This window comes from Bos mutus, chromosome 28 (assembly GCF_027580195.1).
Source record: "Bos mutus isolate GX-2022 chromosome 28, NWIPB_WYAK_1.1, whole genome shotgun sequence".
NCBI lineage: Eukaryota > Metazoa > Chordata > Mammalia > Artiodactyla > Bovidae > Bos > Bos mutus.
In genome coordinates, this window is record NC_091644.1 from 8,331,428 (window position 1) to 8,352,761 (window position 21,334).

The following is a 21,334-nucleotide window of genomic DNA, read 5'->3' on the forward strand; positions in this document are numbered from 1 at the left end:
CCCACTCCAGTGTTCTTGGGCTTCCCTGGTGGTTCAGTTCATACAGAATCCGCCCACAATGTGGAAGACCTGGGTTCAGTCTCTGGTTTGGGAAGATCCCTGGAGAAGGGAGATGCTACCCACTCCAATATTTTGGCCTAGAGAGTTCCATGGACTATATAGTCCACGGGGTTGCAAAGAGTTGGACATGACTGAGTGAAATGAGTTTTGATGGGAAGGTAAAAAGAGAGGGAATTTTGGAATCCTGAAGGTTGCCGAGGGGAGCCTTGAGAAGCAAGTGGCAGGAGGAAAATACTGGTATCTACAATTAAAAACTAGAGCCCAGCTGGGAAGTGGTAAAAAGAGATATGGGAAGGAAGCCAAGAAATTGAAAAAGGAAACAAAGAAAACAATTTTCAAAACCTACAGGCCCAGAACTGGGCCCAGGAAATAGATGGTATTCAGGTGAATATTCTGTGCAAACATCCCTGCCACACACATGCACGAGCAGACACAAACTGAAGAACTCGGGCTGCAAAGCCAATTTTAGCCTAAGAGAATGTCACTAAATTATGCCCTTCATTATAGTGTAATACATTATACTGTTTTCTAGATTAATAATTTAATTACTGTCCTAAGGAGTTGTATATTAAGTCAATATAACATATTTGTCTAACAAACTAATACATAGTTCATACTGATAATGATTTTATGTTTCAGAATACAGTGATTTCTTAAAAATAAATATAAAAAGTGCCTAAAGGGAAGTCCCTGGTAGCCCAGTGCCTAAGACTCCACGCTCCCAATGCAGAAGGCTTGGGGGTGATCCCCGGTCAGGGACCTGACCCCACGCGCCACAAGCAAGGCCCAGGTGCTCGGTCGCTCAGTGGCGTCCAAGTCTGCAACCCCATGGCTGCAGCACGGGGTTTTAAGTGCCTTTAGAGTCTTTTAAAGGACAGAAACGGTATGAACCTGAGAGGCAGAGATATTAAGAAGAGGTGGCAACAATACATAGAAGAACTGCACAAAAAAGACCTTTACGACCCAGATAATCACGATGGTGTGATCACTCACCTAGAGCCAGACATCCTGGAGTTTGAAGTCAAGTGGGCCTTAGGGAGCATCACTACAAACAAAGCTAGTGGAGGTGATGGAATTCCAGTTGAGCTATTTCAAATCCTGAAAGATGATGCTGTGAAAGTGCTGCACTCAATATGCCAGCAAATTTGGAAAACTCAGCAATGGCCACAGGACTGGAAAAGGTCAGTTTTCATTTCAATCCCAAAGAAAGGCAATGACAAAGATTGTTCAAACTACCACACAATTGCACTCATCTCACACACTAGCAAAGTAATGCTCAAAATTCTCCAAGCCAGGCTACAACAGTATGTGAACCGTGAACTTCCAGATGTTCACGATGGATTTAGAAAAGGCAGAGGAACCAGAGATCAAATTGCCAATATGTGCTGGATCATCAAAAAAGCGAGAGTTCCAGAAAAACATCTATTTCTGCTTTATTGACTATGCCAAAGCCTTTGACTGTGTGGATCACAATAAGCTCTGGAAAATTCTTCAAGAGATGGGAATACCAGACCACCCGACCTGCCTCCTGAGAAATCTGTATGCAGGTCAAGAAGCAACAGTTAGAACTGGACATGGAACAACAGACTGGTTCCAAATCAGGAAAGGAGTATGTCAAGGCTGTATATTGTCACCCTGCTTATTTAACTTATATGCAGAGTACATCATGAGAAATGCTGGGCTGGATGAAGCACAAGCTGGAATCAAGATTGCCAAGAGAAATATCAATAACCTCAGATATGCAGATGACACCACCCTTAGGGCAGAAAGCGAAGAAGAACTAAAGAGCCTCTTATGAAAGTGGAAGAGGAGAGTGAAAAAGTTGCTTAAAACTTAACAATCAGAAAACGAAGATCATGGCATCTGGTCCCATCACTTCACGGCAATAGATGGGGAAACAATGGAAACAATGACAGACTTTACTTTTGGGGGCTCCAAAATCACTGCAGATGGTGACTGCAGCCATGAAATTAAAAGATGCTTGCTCCTTGGAAGGAAAGTTAGGACCAACCTAGACAGCATACTAAAAAGCAGGGACATTACTTTGCCAACAAAGGTTCATCTAGTCAAAGCTATGGTTTTTCCAGTAGTCATGTATGGATGTGATATCTGGACTATAAAGAAAGCTGAGCACCGAAGAATTGATGCTTCTGAACTGTGGTGTTGGAGAAGACTCTTGAGAGTCCCTTGGACTGCAAGGAGATCCAACCAGTCCATCCTAAAGGAAATCAGTCCTGAGTATTCACTGGAAGGACTGATGCTGAAGCTGAAACTCTAATACTTTGACCACTTGATGTAAAGATCTGACTCACTGGAAAGACCCTGATGCTGGGAAAGATTGAAAGCGGGAGGAAAAGGGGATGACAGAGGATGAGATGGTTGGATGGCATCACCAACTCAATGGACATGAGTTTGAGTAAACTCTGGGAGTTGGTGAAGGACAGGGAGGCCTGGCATGCTGCAGTCCAAGGGGTCGAAGAGCCAGACACGACTGAGCAACTGAACTGAACTAAAGAACCTTTTAGAAGAGAATAAAGTAATATTAAGTCTTAAAATTATCCTTAGATTCAGTAACAATTTTATAAATTTCTTCTTTGTACATTTCTTTTATTTGATTAAATAACAACTGTACAAAGATGTTTAAAGTGAAAGCGTTAGTTGCTCATTCATGTCTGATTCTTTGCGACCCCATGGACTGTAGCTTGCCAGGCTCCTCTGTCCGTGGGATTCTCCAGGCAACGATACTGGAGTGGGTAGCCATTCTCTTCTCCAAGGGATTTTCCCAACCCAGGGACTGAATGCAGGTCTCCTGCACTGCAGGCAGATTCTTTACCATCTGAGCCAGCAGGGCAGCTCCTCAAAGATGTTTACTACACTGCATATAATAGAGAACCCTGGGACCACCTATTAGTTTAGTTAAGAAACTAATAGCTAAGTCTTAGTATATCAGCTAAGTCCTCATATTCAACCCAACTAATTTTATGGCCATTAAACATATTATTATGAAGATCATTAGAAAGTTTGAAAAATAAAATTATGGATAAATTAAATAAATACAATATTTATATCACTTTTGAACACATTTATATGAAACTTAACATTTGTGTGGAAAGTCCTACAAAAATGCAAACAATTATTTGAAAGGTAAAATTATAGATGATTTTTTTGTCTTTAAAATAACTGTAACCTTAGTAAATAGATATTGCCTTTTCAAGTTGCAATATAAAATGAAAACATCATTTAGACCTTAGATTTCCCATGTGTGAAGTCAGAGATTAGATTTTATATTTCTATGGTTATTCTGATTCTATACATTGAGAAACTGAAGGGAAAACTCACTAAAAATGATACATTTTGAACCAATATTCCTGAAAAGTAAAGTAACACAGACTTCAAGAAAAAATTATAAATGATCAGATGTTGAACTTCTTTGAACTAGCAACAGCAAGGACTGCTCGGTTTTGTTAACCAAGCACTGTAACAATCCTCTCCTGAATTTGGTGATAATAACAAAAACAACAAAATCAATACATTAGTTTTTAAAAGGTAAATGGTGATTTCCTACCCAGATGGTCTCCTCACTTTGTTAAATTTCTGATCCAGACGACTCCATGGAATATATTCGTTACTTAATCTTATTGGATTGAGTCTAACACGGCTAAACACAACCTTCCACAGATGATTTCTTTCTTCCTTTGCTGAGCTATTTGCCACTTTTACAACCTGGAGTCATAAATCTTTCCAATCCAAAGACAGTTCTCCTAGAGAATGTTACCTAGCTGACCTTTCACAGGTTTAAAGCACGCTTCACAGTATTAGTCAGATGCAAGGAGTCTGACTCGTCGCTTTAAAAACCGACTCTTCTCGTCAGTCATGATGTGGGTCCAACAGGCTGGGAGGAGCCTGGGTAGAGTCAGTTGTTTCCAGAGATGATAAAGCGCTTTGTGGGACTGCCCTTCAATTGTTATCTGTTGTGTGTGTATGTCCTCAGTCGCTCAGTTTAGTCTGATTCTCTGCAACCCCATGGCCTATAGTCCACTAGGCTCCTCTGTCCATGGAATTTTCCAGGCAAGAATATAGGAGCAGATTGCTATTTCCTCCTCCAGGGGAATCTTCCCAACCCAGGGACTCAACCCACGTCTCCTACCCTGGCAGGCAGACTCGTCACCACTGCACCACCGGGGAAGCTGAGTACTGCCTAAAAGTAGCAAGCCCTCAGAGTTCAGAGACCCACACTGACTTCAGCAAGCCCCAGAGTTCAGGGACCCACACTGACTTCTGACGGGAAAACTGGTCTATTGCTTCATTTGGAGAAATGGAGTTTTTCTGATTCTGTCTAGTTTCTTTCTGGCATACAAAAAAAAAAAAAGCACTGTACAAGTTACCTCTGAAGTGATTTAATATAGAGTTCTGCTTTAAGCCTAAGTTTACAAAACACAGTGAGATGTAAAACATTTAATTTACTACGCTCTCCAAGTTGTGGTGTCATCGGTTAGCCATCGGGAATTAAAATGAGAATATTTATTTATGTCCAGGGTTATATTTGTAAAAGTGAATGATCCAGCTCCTGCAGGAAAGTATTTGTGGGAATATAAATATTATCCATAAAAAAAAGAACCTTGAAATGTGTGTTAATGTACAATAATGGTTACATACATTTCCTTTTCATACACATCTCTCTAAACTTTCCATATATTTCTTGCCATAACAAAGTACCACACAGACTATGCGAGTAAAACAACAGACATTACTTTTCTCAGTTTAGGAGACTAGAAGTTCAAGGTCAGGGTGTTAACATGCTTGGTTTCTTTTGAGACCCCTCTCCTCGGCGTGCAGACGGTCACCTGCATGTAGACCCATACATGGGATTCATTCTGTGCGCATGCACTCCTAATTTTTTTTTTTGTATGACCTAATCTCTTCTTATAAGGATACTAGATTGCATTAGGGCTCCCTGGTATCCTAGGACCCCCACACCCACTGATTATAAATGTCTTCTACTATCAATGACCATGTGACACAGTCACAAACACTTTTGATGAAAAGCTGAATATAAATCTCATTCTACTTGATATGCTATGTAATAAAAACACCATGTGCTTGGAAACAACTGCTTTAAGGCAAGGGTTTAGACAGTGAAAGCAGGCTCACGTTTAAAAGGTACCTAAAAGATATTCCTTAGTATCATGAGTCATATAAAAGAGAAATTATAACTGTTGACATATCAAAGAACAGTCTTTTTGGACACCTTTTCTGAGGAATTAAAGTAAAATGGAATCTGTATGTAAGTTCAATTTTGGAAAATAATGCATTTACTCTTCAAACTTTTTATGGGATTCCTTTGAGAACTTCAAATGTTAAAATAACCTAATTGTATATTTTAAAAATATGTTCAACAGCAAATTAGGTTCTCAAGTACACTAGGATATAAGATAGCAAATGTAATTATATTGGAAATGTCCCCTAAGTCTTAAGCATAGTAAACGCCTTTCTAGATTATTTGGTTATTTTACTGACAACAATATGAAATTACCAGGTACTTGAGCTGGGATTAGCAGAGCACCACACAGAGGCCATTCCTGTGGTCAGACCCAGGGAAAAGATGCGAAGATGATATTCTGAGGCCCACACGCCAGTCCAACAGCACTCCCAACTCCCTCCCATGGTACGCCCAGTCGGCTCTCATTACCAAAGTCTGTGTAGGGACTGGCACGTGGGAGCCATGCAAAACCACAAACCTTATCTTAATAATGAGCTTCATGACCAAATCCTATTCATGCAAGTTAAACAATGGTTTTCAGAATTGGCTCAGTCTTGGCTGTGAGAGTAATTTGAGGAACTAAAGAAAAAAGCAACAGTTTTGGTAAGGCCCTATCTACCTAGAGAATAGAATTAGAATGCTATTGTATGTTAGTTTATTTATTATGGTTAACTAGTAAAAACTTGAACTAACAATAGGTCTAGCTCATTTTTATATTTCTGTAACATAATAAAAAAATAAAATGATTACAGGAGATAAAACTAAGCACAGAAAGCCATATATTCCGTCATAAATATGTCAAATTACCAAATAAATAATTTACATGACTCTTACCAATATGAGAACAACAATGGCTTGACTTTCATGGCTTATCTGCTTTAATCCTGACAGCATACCTTGCAGAGAAGTGTCACTGGGTAGGTCTGAAAAAACTTTCAAGGTTCATTCATTTCTATATCGTTTTAAAATGATAATGTTCCAAAGCAGCTAAATGTACTTGATGAGATAAATGCATGTGTGGGGCTTAATATCAAGCAACAGTCTATCTGGCATCAGTAATCAAACAATTACAAAATGGAAAGTACATCCTGTCCAAGCTGACAGACCCATTAAATCGGGAGCGCTGTGGGCAGACGCCCTGACACTGCAGGAATTACCAGAAAGCATTAATTTCAGCATTAATAAAATGGCAGCAGAGAGACACCGCTGCCAGATGAACAAAGAAATAAGGTCACTGGCCTTGTTAAGCTCCCGTCTGATCTTCTCGGGCACAAACTGGTCGAGGTAGCGTCTGAAGTGGAGGGCGTCGATGGCGACGATCTCAGTGCTGCGCCTCTGCCAGTCGTCCCTGGGGCAGGACACGGGGGTGGGGAGGAGCGGGCAAAGGCACTCAGCAGACAAGCCCGCCAGGGCAGGGTCGGAGACCTCCAAGGGCTAATACGTTACAAACCAACCAACCAATGGCTTTATGTCTCAGCAAATCAGGAAGTCCAAGGCACACGTATTGTGGAGTACCAAGCATTAAGCAGTAAAATGAAAAGACAGACCATACTGTAAACAGATACATCATTCACAGTGAGTCTTCGAGGTTAAAAGATTTGGTGGTTAAACCAAAGGGATTTAGTTCTTTGTTTTCCCCCCATCACTAAAGACCTGGCCTTTGTATCTGGACAAGAGCTCTTTCCTCTGTTCTGGAAGAACTGCTCTAAATCACTGAGTTTGTAACATCGCCATATATTGTCCAAACACTAGTCCCAAGGAGTCAAGTGCTGTGGGAAAAAAAGTGTAACAATTCATTACAAAATTCTACCTGCTACCTTCAACTGCTGAGTGCACAAAATTATTTTTAAAAAGGCAAAGAAAACAATAACAATTTGCCTGTGGAGACAAGAAAAGTTGGATGAGATGGTGATTTTGGAAACATGAAATTCTAAATATGCATCTCTTTATGAACATGCATATAATGATATTCCCATCAATGCTTCACACTGAACAACAGCAACAGAAGCCTTCATGCTAGTCTGTAAATAATTATAAAGACTTAAAAATCCACCTTAGTGACTGTTGCAGCCATATATTTTACCCAAAACAAAGAAAGACTAGCAACTGGACTTGGGACATTACAAAGAGTAAGGCTGTATGGCTACAAGGCCGGTGGCTGATTCTTTCTGCTACAATGGCTCTTCCCACTGAAATACACACACATTTGCCACGCACACGTTTTCAATAAGAATTTGCCCCTGGGGAAGCAAAAATGTCAAAGTCTAAGAACGTATTGCAATAAGAAACCAGAGACAGCAGCAGCAAAGTTCTCCACGGGTTCTGCTCGCAACCGTTCTGTGGCATCAGGCAAACTGTCCCAGCGTAGGTTTCCCCCACTTACCTAATCTCACAGAAGTTAAGGACAACTAAAAAGGCTGTTCAAAGGCTGTAAGCTGCCATTAGAATCCACTCGAAATAAGTGTGTTGTTGGAAGTTAACCTTCAGTGGACGCTTACAATTAGCTGCAGAGACACCTGTAGAGAGTTGTGCCTTTCCTGGTCTTGGTTTAGATATTTGGCTTTTCTTTCTCTGTTCTTCTCTGAGTATACAGAGATGGTGAATCTGTTTTAACTACTAGTGAACCTGTACTATTGAATCTAAGAAGACAGTTATATTTCTCAAGTAAGAGTAGATGGAAGACAGAATGTACCAGGGTCAAGCCCACATTCCTTAGCTTTTGGCCATGTGATATAAAGTAAAACGAACTCACCTTTCGCTCCTGTCTTCATGGCTCCGGGCCCAGCGGTATGTTTCGGCATAGCCTGTGTATTCACTGTACTGCTCAGTACCTGAAACAAATAATCTGCCACTATTATTTTTCAGAAAAAACATTTCTTAAAAACTACACCTTCTAAAGGGTCTCTGTTAAGAAACACACAAACAAACAGATAAAAAACTCCACAAGTCTTAATGACTTATTATTTCACATGAAGAAAAAAATGATGCTTCCAGAAGCAACCACAATATTTAACATACAGTGAATGAATGGTCCAATCAACAAAGAAAATAAAATAGTCTGTCATATTCATTTTTCCTTTTATGAGTATATAAAGATAGTGTTTTACAAAAGACCACTGTCTTCAGTGTCTGCAATCTGATGGTAATATTTAATTTGCATTGTTGAGAAAATAAATTTTATATAAAAACATTCCCTAAGAAAAGTACCAATAAGATTAAATTTAGGATTTGCCTATCAATAGGCAAAATACTTCAAAGGGCTTTGTAAAACCAGGATATTATGCATGAGAAGACAGGAAGGGAGAAAAGCATAATTAACATCTGATAATAACAGGTACCAAGCTTGGCATTTAACACAGGCTTCTAATTCATGGGACCTGAACATATCAGCAAGGATGGTGTCTACAGTGTTCTACTAGTTAACTAAGTAAGCTCACTCCAACTTCTATGGTCAACTCAATAACTGATAAGAATCAACAAACAGTAAAATTAAAAGCTGAAAACCTTGAGCAAGACAATACTTTTTACATATAAAGAAGAGAAACAAGACAGCATTGAGAACTAAGACTAACGGCACTTTTAGTGCACTTGACTCCTGAACAACGTGAGTGTGAGCTGCGTGGGCGCCCTTACACTGTAGACTTTTTCAATGGTAAATGTTACAGTACTACACAATCTGCAGTTGACTGAATCCATAGATGTGGTCCCCTTAAGTGAAGGAAACATGTATTCGAAGGGCTAACTTGTAAGTTACCTACACAAGTAAGTTGTATGTGGATTTTACGGTGTTACTTTTGTCTTCAAAAGATATACTTCAGTGGCAAAGTGAAAGTCACTCAGTTGTATCTAACTCTTTGCGACCCCATGGACTACACAGTCCATGGAATTCTCCAGGCCAGAATACTGGAGTAGGTTCTCATGCCCTCCTCCAGGGGACCTTCCCAACCCAGGGATTGAACCCAGGTCTCCTGCATTGCAGGCAGATTCTTTACCAGCTGAGCCTTAAGGGAAGCCCAAGAATACAGGAGTGGGTAGCCTATCCCTTCTTGAGCAGATCTTCCTGACTCAGGAATCAAACTGGGGTCTCCTGCACTGCAGGTGAATTCTTTACCAACTGAGCTATCAGGGAAGCCATACTTCCATGCGGTTCCTACCAAAATGAATAAACTGAATCTAGTTATGAAAAAACACTGGGCAACCCCCATAAAGAGAGATTCTACCAAGTAACTGGCTTATATATTTTAAAAATATCAAGGTGAACAAACACAAGGTTGAGAAAGTGTCCCAGTTTAAAGAATGTGTGACAAGCGTATTCAAAGAAGAGATACATGCACCCTTACGTTCACAGCAGCACTGATTACAACAGCCAAGACGCGGACACAACCGCAGTGCTCACTGACAGATGAACTGAGAAAAGAAGACGCCCCGCCCCCAGCACACACACACTGAAACATGACTGAGCCATCAAAAGAGTGAAGTGATGTCACTTGCAGTAACACGAATGGGCCTAGAGATTATCACACCAAGCACAGCAAGACAGAAGAGAAAGACACCACACGATACCACTTATACGTGGAATATAAAACGCGGCACAAATGAACACTTTCACAAAACATAAACAGACGCAGACACAGAGGACAGGCTGTGGTTGCCAAGGGGGAGTGGGAGTAGGGGCGAGAAGGACTGAAGTTTGGGAACAGGAAAGGAAAACCATTTATAAAGTGTGGAGGAACAACAAGGTCCTTCTGTAGAGCAGAGGGAACTATATTCAATATCCCGTGACAAACCGTAATGGAAAAGGATATGAAGAGACTATATACACACACCACTTAGTCACTGTGCTGTACAAAGGAAATTAACACCATGTTAAAACTATTCAATACAATTTTTTTTTAAAAGTCAAATCTTCCCAAATTGATCTGTAGATTCAAAACAGTCTTAATTAAAATTCTAGGACTGCCCTGGTGGTGCAGTGGGTATGAATCCGCCTGCCAATACAGGGGACACAGGTTTGATCCCTGGTCTAAGAAGATTTCCACAGGCTGTGGAGCAGCTAAGCCGGTGAGTCGCAACTACTGAAGCCTGTGTGCCTAGAAGCCCTGCTCCACCATGAGAGAAGCTGCCACAGTGAGAAGCCCAGGCACCGCCACCGACGCGAGGCCCCCACACTCCACAGCTGGAGAAAGCATGCGCAAAGCCACGAGCACCCAGCGCAGCCGCAACACGGAAGAAAATAAATAAAAGTACTTTTAAAATTCTAAATAAATTCACGCGCAAAGCAACGAGCACCCAGCGCAGCCACAACACAGAAGTAAATAAATAAAATTATTTTAAAAAATTCTAAGAACCTTTTTTGTAGATAAATTCAACAAACAACTCCGAAGAAGAACAAAGCTGGAGGGCTCACACTGATTTCACAGATTATTATAAAACTACAGTAATCAAATCAGAAAGAATTTTTTAAAAAACCCTCCAAAACAAAACAAAACCCAAAACCCCGAATTAATAAACTGGACTTCAAAATTAGAAACTTTTGTTTTTCAAAAGTCATTGAAGATAATGAAAAGATTTATTTCTTATACCTGATAAAAGACTTATCTAAAATATATAAAGCACTTCCAAAACTCAAGGTAAACAACTATACCAGGGGTTGGCTCACGTTGATGTATGGCAAAAACCACCACAATATTGTAAAGTGATCAGCCTCCAACTAAAATAAAGAAATTAATTTAAAAGAAAAAAATACCCCAATTAAAACACAGGCAAAAAGATGACTTCATGTGTGTAGCCATATGTCAAAACTTACCTAATTGTACACTTTAAATATATATAATTTGTTATATGCCAATTATACTTCAATAAAACCATTAAAAATGTAATCTGTCTTCTTCACTAGACTGACAGCTTCTCAAGGGCAGGAATTATAAATTATTAATGTTTGTGCCTACATTAGCATCTTCCCCTGGAGGAGGGCATAGCAACCCACTCTCCAGTATACTGGAGAATACTCTCCAGTATTCTTGCCTGGAGAATCCCATGGACAGAGGAGCCTGGTGGGCTCAGTCCCTGGGGTCTCAAAGAGTTGGACAGGACTGAAGTGACTTATCACGCACACACAATGTAAGAATACAGAAGCAGTTGAGTAAGTACTTGCTGCATAAACATAATTAATGAGCAAAACAGGAAGTACATTGAGGTTAAAATGAATCCAGAAATACTTAATCTGGACTAAATATTATGTAATTGACATATATTTAAAAATTCATTTACCAAGAGCATGACATGGTAAGAGCTATGAGGAATCACCCAAAGTGAATCCTTAAGTAGCCTAATCTCACTGGACGTCATTTCAACATCAAAAAATCAAGCCTGCCAATAATTTTTATATTGTTTATCTCATAGAATTGCTTGGAAAACCAAATAAAACAAATTAAAAACCCTTCAATACCTTCAGTTGGTATTTGGTGTCATCAGACTTAACTTTGTAAGAGAGTAGAGATACCAAGGGATTCCCTGGTGGCTTAGCTGGTGCAGAACCTGCCTGCCAATGCGGAAGACATAAGAGACATGGGTTTGATCCCTGGATTGGGAAGATCCCCCAGAGACGGAAACGGCAACCTGCTCCAGTATTCTTGCCTGGAAAATTCTACGGACAGAGGAGCCTGGCAGTCACAGAGTGCTGGACACGACTGAGCACGCAGACACACGTGCTAGAGACGCCGAGACATCTGACTCCATTCACGAAAGGCTGGGAGAAGCCCGGTCTACTGGCCTGACTGGAAATCGAGAGACGAGAACAACCTCCTTCTGTCTTTGGCCCTGCAGTGCACAAATCTGTTCATTATTCTCAGCAATAATAATAATAATAATAATGCCTACTCTGACCTCTTAATTACAGAAAACAAACACCTGTCTTTTTAAAAGTGGTTGAAAAATATAAAGTACCAATGATCAATTTCTATTGCATTTTAGAATGGTTTCTGTCTTCTTTCCTAAGAGAAACAAAAGTTAACTTTATTTCCTTCAGGTTTGGGAAATCAAAAATGTACATACAGATGCTTTTGCTCTCAACAAATTAAATCCTGAGTTTTCTAAGTAAACACCTTTCACAACTATGTTGTTTGTTCTGAAAGACAACTGCCCTTAGCTTGTTTAAAATTTAAATTTATTGATAAACTTTTCTGAAAATGCAAAGGTAAACAGTGATAACAGCAAAGAAGAGACAAAAGTCTGAATGACCTTTGTGATAGCTCTCCCTAGGGATAGCCTTAAGACTTCATGCTCAAAGATAAATCTTCACCTAAGTTAAAAACTTAAGGAACCCATTTAAATCTTTTCAAGAGCTTATTACAACTTTATGAGTTTTAGATTTAGTAGTAAGAAAAATTCTTATTTTCTTTTACTAGTAATGAAAATTTATGATGAGAACAGCAAAAAATAATTGGAGATTAAAGAAATTCTACTTACTAATGGGTTATGCCCCTAGCAAGAAGGTTTATTCAAAAACCATCTACCCCAATTTTATTAGTATCATTAAAACAGTGGTGATTATGCAGCAGAAAGAAACTCTTGCCTTTCATTCCCATGACCAACAAAAATTAAGAAAAGCCAAACTCCAAATGAATTTGGATCTTTCCCAATGAGCTGGTGTCATTAGTAATGATGTAGGGCTGACCAACCTAGATAGCATATTCAAAAGCAGAGACATTACTTTGCCAGCAAAGGTCCGTCTAGTCAAGGGTATGGTTTTTCCAGTAATCACGTATGGATGTGAGAGTTGGACTGTGAAGAAAGCTGAGTGCCAAAGAATTGATGCTTTTGAACTGTGGTGTTGGAGAAGACTCTTGAGAGTCCCTTGGACTGCAAGGAGATCCAACCAGTCCATTCTAAAGGGGATTGGTCCTGGGTGTTCTTTGGAAGGAATGATGGTAAAGCTGAAACTCCAGTACTTTGGCCACCTCATGCGAAGAGTTGACTCATTGGAAAAGACTCTGATGCTGGGAGGGATTGGGGGCAGGAGGAGAAGGGGACGACAGAGGGTGAGATGGCTGGATGGCATCACCGACTCAATGGACGTGAGTGTGACTGAACTCCGGGAGTTGGTGTTGAACAAGGAGGCCTGGCGTGCTGCGATTCATGGGGTCACAGAGTCAGACATGACTGAGCGACTGAACTGAACTGAACTGAGGGCCGTTTTGTGGCGATGGGCACCTCTAGTGTTGCTCAATGAGAAGTACCAGTACTATGAACAAGGGGTCCACCTTTGTCCTTCTATCAGTTCTGCTGATACTCACAAAGATACAGGGACCTGTGATGTTTACGACAATGTGATTCACTAGAGGGCAGGTTTTATATTAAGCATACCAACATTCTGCTCAGTGTAAGATGTCTAGGCATCTTCTTTATGTTCTCACAGAAATATCAAAACAATATCACAGCACCACAGTAAAACCTTTTAGTACCAAAGCTATTTACTGGATGTTCTGGGGGAACATTAGGGGAAAAGCAAAGCAGGGGGAAGATCAGAGTTTTTAATTCTTCCCTCTATCCATACTTATTGAAAGGTTTTAACTCATGACTGCTCCAGGGAGAATTACAGCAAGTAGAGGAATAACACTGTCTGGATAAAAGTATTTGCCTGTTTGCATGACCTGTTTCATATTCATTTAAAAGTCTGATACCAACCAGATGCCCCACAATGATGATAAATTTAATTTATTTCCAATTTCTCAAACTCTTCTACAGATTCAGGCAGCACAGTCACAGCCATTAGCTCACTGAGCCTGGATGAATCATTGAAGGAATGGAATTGATCAGGCAGATAGATTGCAGTACATGGTTAAGAGTCTCCAAAGAAGGGAGATGGCAGAAATCCAACATCAAATAGATGATGAAATGGCCATTTCCATTAAGGGAACATCACATCACAGATATTAATTAGGAGGCACTAAAATAGAGTTAAGTGGATATGGGGAAAATGCTGAGTTGAAGTCACCCCGGGTGTCCTTAGCCTGAGGTAATTACAGATGTGAAGGTGAGTCATGGATCTGCGATTTTCCATCAATTTTACAATGGCTGCAGGTAAATTAGACCAGATATAACTCCAGAGTGATGAAGCTTTTTTAGACTGGAGAGAAACTATCCTCAAAAAAGAAAAAAAATCTAATGTTTTACTAGTCCCAGGGAAATTACATCTTTTATTTAGAGGAACATTAATGGGAAATGACAAGAGAGTACTTCTCTAGTATGACAGAAGTGAAGGAAATGAAACAATCAGCTCTGAGCTTAAATGCCCTGCACTCTAACAGATCTTTCACAAATTCATCTTTAAATATGGATGGAATATTTTGTTCTGAGTCTTCAGTTCAAACCTAGCTTAACAGCTAAAAATTAAAAATCTTTTAAGAGTATTATTTGATACACTCAAATACTGGAGACAATCACATTCCAGACCTTCAGCACCCTCTAAAACAGTCTGAGACCAATATTCAAAGTATTCATAAGCCCAACAATGAATTTACGACAGCTTAATTTTTTTTGTTCTGTACTTCCTTACACTTTGTCCCCTAATAACTTCTAACTGCATCCTTCTTCTCTGCATACATAATACACAACAAATGCAGACAACCAGTGTGTGAGTTGAGACAGTGCTGAGAATAAAAGGGTTTTATCTTTCTCTTTTAGTGCATTTTGGATCAACCTCAGAATACTGGATGAAATGCTTCAGGTTATTAACTTCAGGTTATAGCTGTGTTTCTGTCAAAGAAGAAATTTCTTTGCTGAAGTTTCATTCTAAACTTTCTACAAACTCAATCAACAATTTTTATTTTTTGCCTTACCTCACCAAAACAGCAGAATCACAAGGATATTATAAAAAATAATATAGCATTATCTAAAAGGTGTGGAATAACTTGTTGAAAGCCCTTTCACCTACAAGCACTTCTAAAAGATCAGGACACATCAGCGAAAATGACAACATAAAAACCTCACAGAATTCCTTATCCATAAAAATAATAAGAACACTGGTGAACTTGTGAGAATCATCTTTTTCTGAACTGTAGGAATTAACCAAAGGCTTGCAGCAGTCTGAGAAGTTTATTAAAGACAAATTGACTGAATATTGGTAAACACAGTAAGTTGTGTTTATCTTGATAACAAGCCTCACTCTGATCTTGAAGCTCCATGCAAGCAGGAAGAAGTGTCAACTGCCTGGTAGAGTGGTGAAGGTGAGCCCCAACAAAACCATAGAGCCCTCTGGCAAAGAATGAGTGACTTATAGGTTCTAGGCATTTAAAGAAGTCTCCGTCTAATCATTAGCTAACCGCTAATCTAACCATCCAGAGACTTTAGTGACCACACATGAAATACAGATTTCACAGTATTAGGAAAGTCACTAAACAAACAGCAACAAAAACAAACCATGAGGAAAAGAGAAAATCTGATTCCAAGAGTTGCCACATTTAAAACATGCAGTTTTCAAAAAAATTGAGACATGCAAATAAACAAGAAAGTTGGGTCCATATTCAGGGAACAAAAGTATTCATGAGTAACTGTCCCGGAGAAGCTCAGATGCTGGACTTACTAAACAGAAACTTTAAGTCCAATGTTTTAAATATGTTAAAAAAAAAAAAAAAAAACAACCTAGAGAAAATTATCTCTAAATAACTAAATGAAAATATGAGAACAATGCGTCACAAATAGAGACTCTCAATAGAGATAAGAATCAAATAGAAATTCTATAGTTGAAGAGTATAATACCTGGAATAAACATTTCACTGAAAGGATTAAAAAACAGATTAGAGATGGCAGAAGGAGGAGTCAGTGAACTCAAAGATAGTCAATTAAAATTATCCAGTTTCAGAAACAAAAAGAATGAAGAAAAATGAACAGAGTTCAGAGACCAATGGGCTATCACCAAAGGTAGCAACTAAACTCCAACTCTGGCCACCTGATGTGAAGAGATGACTGACTGGAAAAGACCCTGATGCTGGGAAAGACTGAAGGCAGGAGGAGCAGGGACGACAGAGGATGAGATGGCTGGGTGGCATCACCAACTCGATGGACCTGAGTTTGAGCAAGCTCCGAGAGTTGGTGATGGACAGGAAAGCCTGGCGTGCTGCAGTCCACGGGGTCGCAGAGTCGGACACGACTGAGCGACTGAACTGAACTGAACCAACACGTGCATAATAGGAGTCCTAGAAAGAGAGAGGAGAGAAAGGGACACAAAAAATACTTAAAGATATAATGGCCAAAAATGTACCAAATTTATATAAACATTGAAGACATTCAATGAATCCAAATAGGATAAAGTCAAAGAGATACACACATCATGGAACAGCTGCAAGACAAAGAGGAAATCCTGAAAGCAGAACATAAGGGACAAAATTTAGGTACATCCCTGTAGGCTGCCTACAAATGTATCTGAGGTAAACAGTGTGGCCCCAGAGTCTTAGTCCCGTCACATACCTCTTAGTAGAGGGACTAGCTGAGTTATACATTTGATAGAACTAACAGGAGACGGTTTTTCATCCCACTGTAATCTTTGAGAATGACAATCAACCAAATTCTTCTACACTTAGTCTGTTAGTCTGCTGCACTAATCTCAAAGTGGGAATAGACTGAAAGAGGAAATGAATCTTCTTCTGCAGAAAGAAAAAAGGCATCAGCAACTGATGGCTGGTTATGGCTTTTACATGGGAGTGTTCTGTTAGGTGGGCTTCCTAGGCGGTACAGTGGTAAAGAATCTTGCTGCCAACGCAAGAGACACAAGAAACGCAGGTTCAATCCCTGGGTCAGGAAGATCCCCTGGAGAAGGAAACGGCAACCCACTCCAGTATTCTTGCCTGGAAAATTCCATGGACAGAGGAGCCTGGTGGGCCACAGTCCACAGGGTTGCAAACAGTTGGACGCGACAAAGTACACGCTTTTAGGGACCTGAATAAAAAAGCCTTAACTTCCCTACAGTGGCTGATCAAGAGTTTCTTAAGAGTTATGAGTTAACCATCATTTTTTTTGATAGCTTATACACAAGCAAATACTCTGACACAGCAATATTACAATCTAGAGAAACTTAAGGAAAATGCTGTAAATCCTGGTAATAGGCCTGTAAGTATAAATTTGACTGTGTTTCCATCTTTTCTCCTCCCATGTTAACATAAGTCAAATAGGCACTATGATAATCATACTTTTTCTCTTCAGATTAGAAATCAGAATAAACATAAGGTCACTGATTTATTCCCTTCTGCTCACTGTTGTACTGACCCTCTTCAAACTGCACCTGTTTTCCTACTTAGTGTGTTCATACTGAAGCACAATGAGTCACTCTGGAGGTGTAATAAAAGGACAGTAATAGGATTCCTGCTCAAAGACAAATCACTATCTTTTTTTTGAGGGTACTATATCATAAAAATTTCAAACTAGAGAGTAACTGAACCATTTTTACCCTTGTTCTTCAGATAAAGAAACCAAGAAAGAAAATGCGGGGATAAAATATCTCACTCAAGATTATGAAAATGAAACAATTAAAAAAAACCAAGTATAAATTAATGAAATAAAATATTAAGACTAATTCCTTTGTTGTTCACCAGAAACTATCACAACATTGTTAATTGGCTATACCCCAATACAAAATAAAAAGTTTTTTTAAAAAAAAATATTGGGACTAATGCCCACGGAAAAGAAAAGCTATAACTGAGTGGCCTCTGGTCTTCATGATCGTCATAGACGGAGAACCATCCCATTGTCCAGATGTCTCAGAACTAACCTGTGATGATAAGACATTCATTGTGATCCAGCACCTCAGTGAAGAGCCGTGAAACAATCAACTCAGGGTTGATTAAAAAGCGGATTTCTTCTTGCACAAGTCCTGCACTGGTTACACCACCTCCAACGAAACGGTTTGCAAAATCCACCTATTTGGGAAAATGTGACATGTTAAATGCTGCTTTAAAATACCTACATTTATGATTAAGAAGTACTCCCTCTAAGCTCTGCCCTTCCTTTCCTTCCCCGTATAAATCAATCCCCAAATTATCAATCTTCCCAGGTATACTGGATTATGGTTGACTGCACTCTTTCCACTTCACTGCAGTTAGCATCTCTGAATATTTCTTTGGATTCCAAAACCTTAGAATGAACTTAGAATACAGAGCTTTTAGGCAAAAGCCTCAATGTAATCATATGGGCTCTTGTTTAGAAACCTTATTTGTGCTCCAAGGGCTACAAATCAAGGGAGGTTTTATCTGGAAAGGTTTTAAGGTCATTTCTCTACCATTCACTACTCAATTTCCGTTTATGTACTTCATATGACATAAATATAATTACACAAACATGTCTCATCTTATTGTGCTTTGCTTTATAGTACTTCACAGATATTGCAATTTTTTTTTTTTTTAAACAAACTGAATGTTTGTATCAACCCTGCGCCAAGGAAGGCTCTTGGTGCCATTTATCCAATAGCATTTGCTCACTTTGTGTCATATTTTGGTAATCCCTGCAATATTTCAAACCCTCAACCAGCAAAAAGATTATGACTTGCTGAAGACTCAGATGATGGTTGGACTTTTTTTAGCAAGAAGTACTTTTTAATTAAGGCATGTACATTTCCTTAGACATCAGTGCTACTGGACACTTAGAAGACCACAGTATAGTGTAAACATAACTTTTATAAACATTGGAAACAAAAAAATTCATGAGACTTGCTTTATTGTGATAGTCTGGAACTGAACCCATGATGTCTTCAAGGTGCATAGCCTGTACTTGTTTTATATAAAATGGCAATCAAACCCTTGTCCTTAAAGATTTGAAAAGTTTAGGAAGTAACCTTTTGTGAGTAATTTCTTTTTTTTTTTTTTTTAAAAACTTAATTTATTTTTAAATTGAAGATAGCTGCTTTACAGACTTATGTTGGATTCTGCCAAACCTTAACACGAATCAGCCATAGGTATACATATGGCCCCTCCCTCTTGAACTGCCCTCTCACCTCCCTCCCCACCCCACCTCTCTAGTCTACAGAGCCCTGGTTTGAATTCCCTGAGCCACACAGCAAATTCCCACTGGCTATCTATTTTACATATGGTAATATAAGCTTCCCTGTTACTTTCTCCATATACCCCACCCTCTCCTTCCTGCCCACCCTCCACCCGAGTCCATAAGTCTGTTCTCTATGTCTGCTTTTCCACTCGGAGAAGGCGATGGCACCCCGCTCCAGTACTCTTGCCTGGAAAATCCCATGGACAGAGGACGTTTCCACTGGTGCCCTGCAAATAATTTCATCAGGACCATCTTTCTAAATTCCATGTATATGTGTTAGTGTATGACACTTGTTTTTCTTTTTCTGACTTAGTTCACCCTGTATAATAGGCTCTAGGATGAACCTATTATACTCTATTATACACAGTATAATAACTTTTTAAGGGACAAAGATTTCTTCCTTCTAAATTTAATCACAAGCCCCAAACTGCATAAATATTACAAACTTTTTGTTTTAATACACCTAAGGGAGGAAAAATGAAGATAAAAAAAATTTAGTTTAACCAGAAATTAATACTTGAAGTTTAGTTTAAAATTACATGTAAGTTTTCCATGGAGCACCATGACGGGATCCCCAGGTTCCTACTAATAAAGGTGGGTGGGTTGGACAATCCTCAAGAGAAGGTGAACTCCAGGAGACAGAGAAGGACAGGGAAGCCCGGCTTGCTGCAGTCCACGGGGTTGCGAAGAGTTGGATATGACTTGGCAACTGAACAACAATGAGAGAAAGCAAACTCAGCCTGCCAGGATTATTTGTCTTAAACTTACTATTGTCCCCAACAGTATGCCAGGCTCTATGGGGCAACATGTAAGAAATGGCTTCTAACTCTGTCTTATTCTGTTTGAGGAGTTCTGTGTGCAGGTCAGGAAGCAACCGTTAGAACTGGACATGGAACAACAGGCTGGTTCCAAATCAGGAAAGGAGTACGTCAAGGCTGTATATTGTCACCCTTATTTAACTTATATGCAGAGTACATCATGAGATATGCTGGGCTGGAGGAAGCACAAGCTGGAATCAAGATTGCCGGGAGAAATATCAATAACCTCAGATATGCAGATGATACCACCCTTATGGCAGAAAGCAAAGAAGAACTAAAGAGCCTCTGATGAAAGTGAAAGAGGAGAGTGAAAAAGTTGGCTTAAAACTCAACAATCAGAAAACGAAGATCATGGCATCTGGTCCCATCACTTCATGGGAAATAGATGGGGAAACAGTGTCAGACTTTATTTTTGGGGGCTCCAAAATCACTGCAGATGGTGACTGCAGCCATGAAATTAAAAGACGCTTGCTCCTTGGAAGAAAAGCTTTGACCAACCTAGACAGCATATTAAAAAGCAGAGACATTACCAACAAAGGTCCATCTAGTCAAAGCTATGGTTTTTCCAGTGGTCATGTATGGATGTGAGAGTTGGACTATAAAGAAAGCTGAGCACCGAAGAATTGGTGCTTCTGAACTGTGGGGTTGGAGAAGACTCTTGAGAGTCCCTTGGACTGCAAGGAGATCTAACCAGTCAATCTTAAAGGAAATCAGTCCTGAATATTCACTGGAAGGACTGATGCTAAAGCTGAAACTCCAGTACTTTGGCCAACTGATGCAAAGAACTGACTCATTGGAAAAGACCCTGATGCTGGGGAAAATCGAAGATGGGAGGAGAAGGGACGACAGAGGATGAGATTGTTGGATGGCATCACCAACTCAATGGACATGAGTTTGAGTAAACTCCGGGAGTTGGTGGACAGGGAAGCCTGGTGTGCTGCAGTCCATGGGGTCACAAAGAGTCGGACATGACTGAGCGACTGAACTAAACTGAGATTACACATACACACCAAACTTGTGTACATACACAGTCATATACAATGAAAAATCCAGAATTCAGTAAGTAATGTAACAGAGACTTCTATACTGTATAGGAAGAACTCACTCCTGGGTCTCTTCTTTACTGTCACACTACTACCACACTCACGACACTTCTGACATCAGA

General features: G+C 39.7%; 1 protein-coding gene across 2 annotated transcripts in view; it reads right to left on the minus strand.

Moving 5' to 3' along the window:
- Nucleotides 1-21,334, minus strand: part of PARG (poly(ADP-ribose) glycohydrolase) — a 111,434-nt gene that overhangs the window by 17,313 nt on the left and 72,787 nt on the right. For both annotated transcript variants that reach the window (XM_005900605.3, XM_070364592.1), the window contains exons 13-15: nt 18,084-18,231; nt 8,073-8,151; nt 6,560-6,668 (exon numbers count right to left, since the gene is read on the minus strand). In XM_005900605.3, coding sequence (XP_005900667.1) covers nt 6,560-6,668; nt 8,073-8,151; nt 18,084-18,231 — 336 coding nt within the window. The remainder of the gene's footprint in view (nt 1-6,559; nt 6,669-8,072; nt 8,152-18,083; nt 18,232-21,334) is intronic.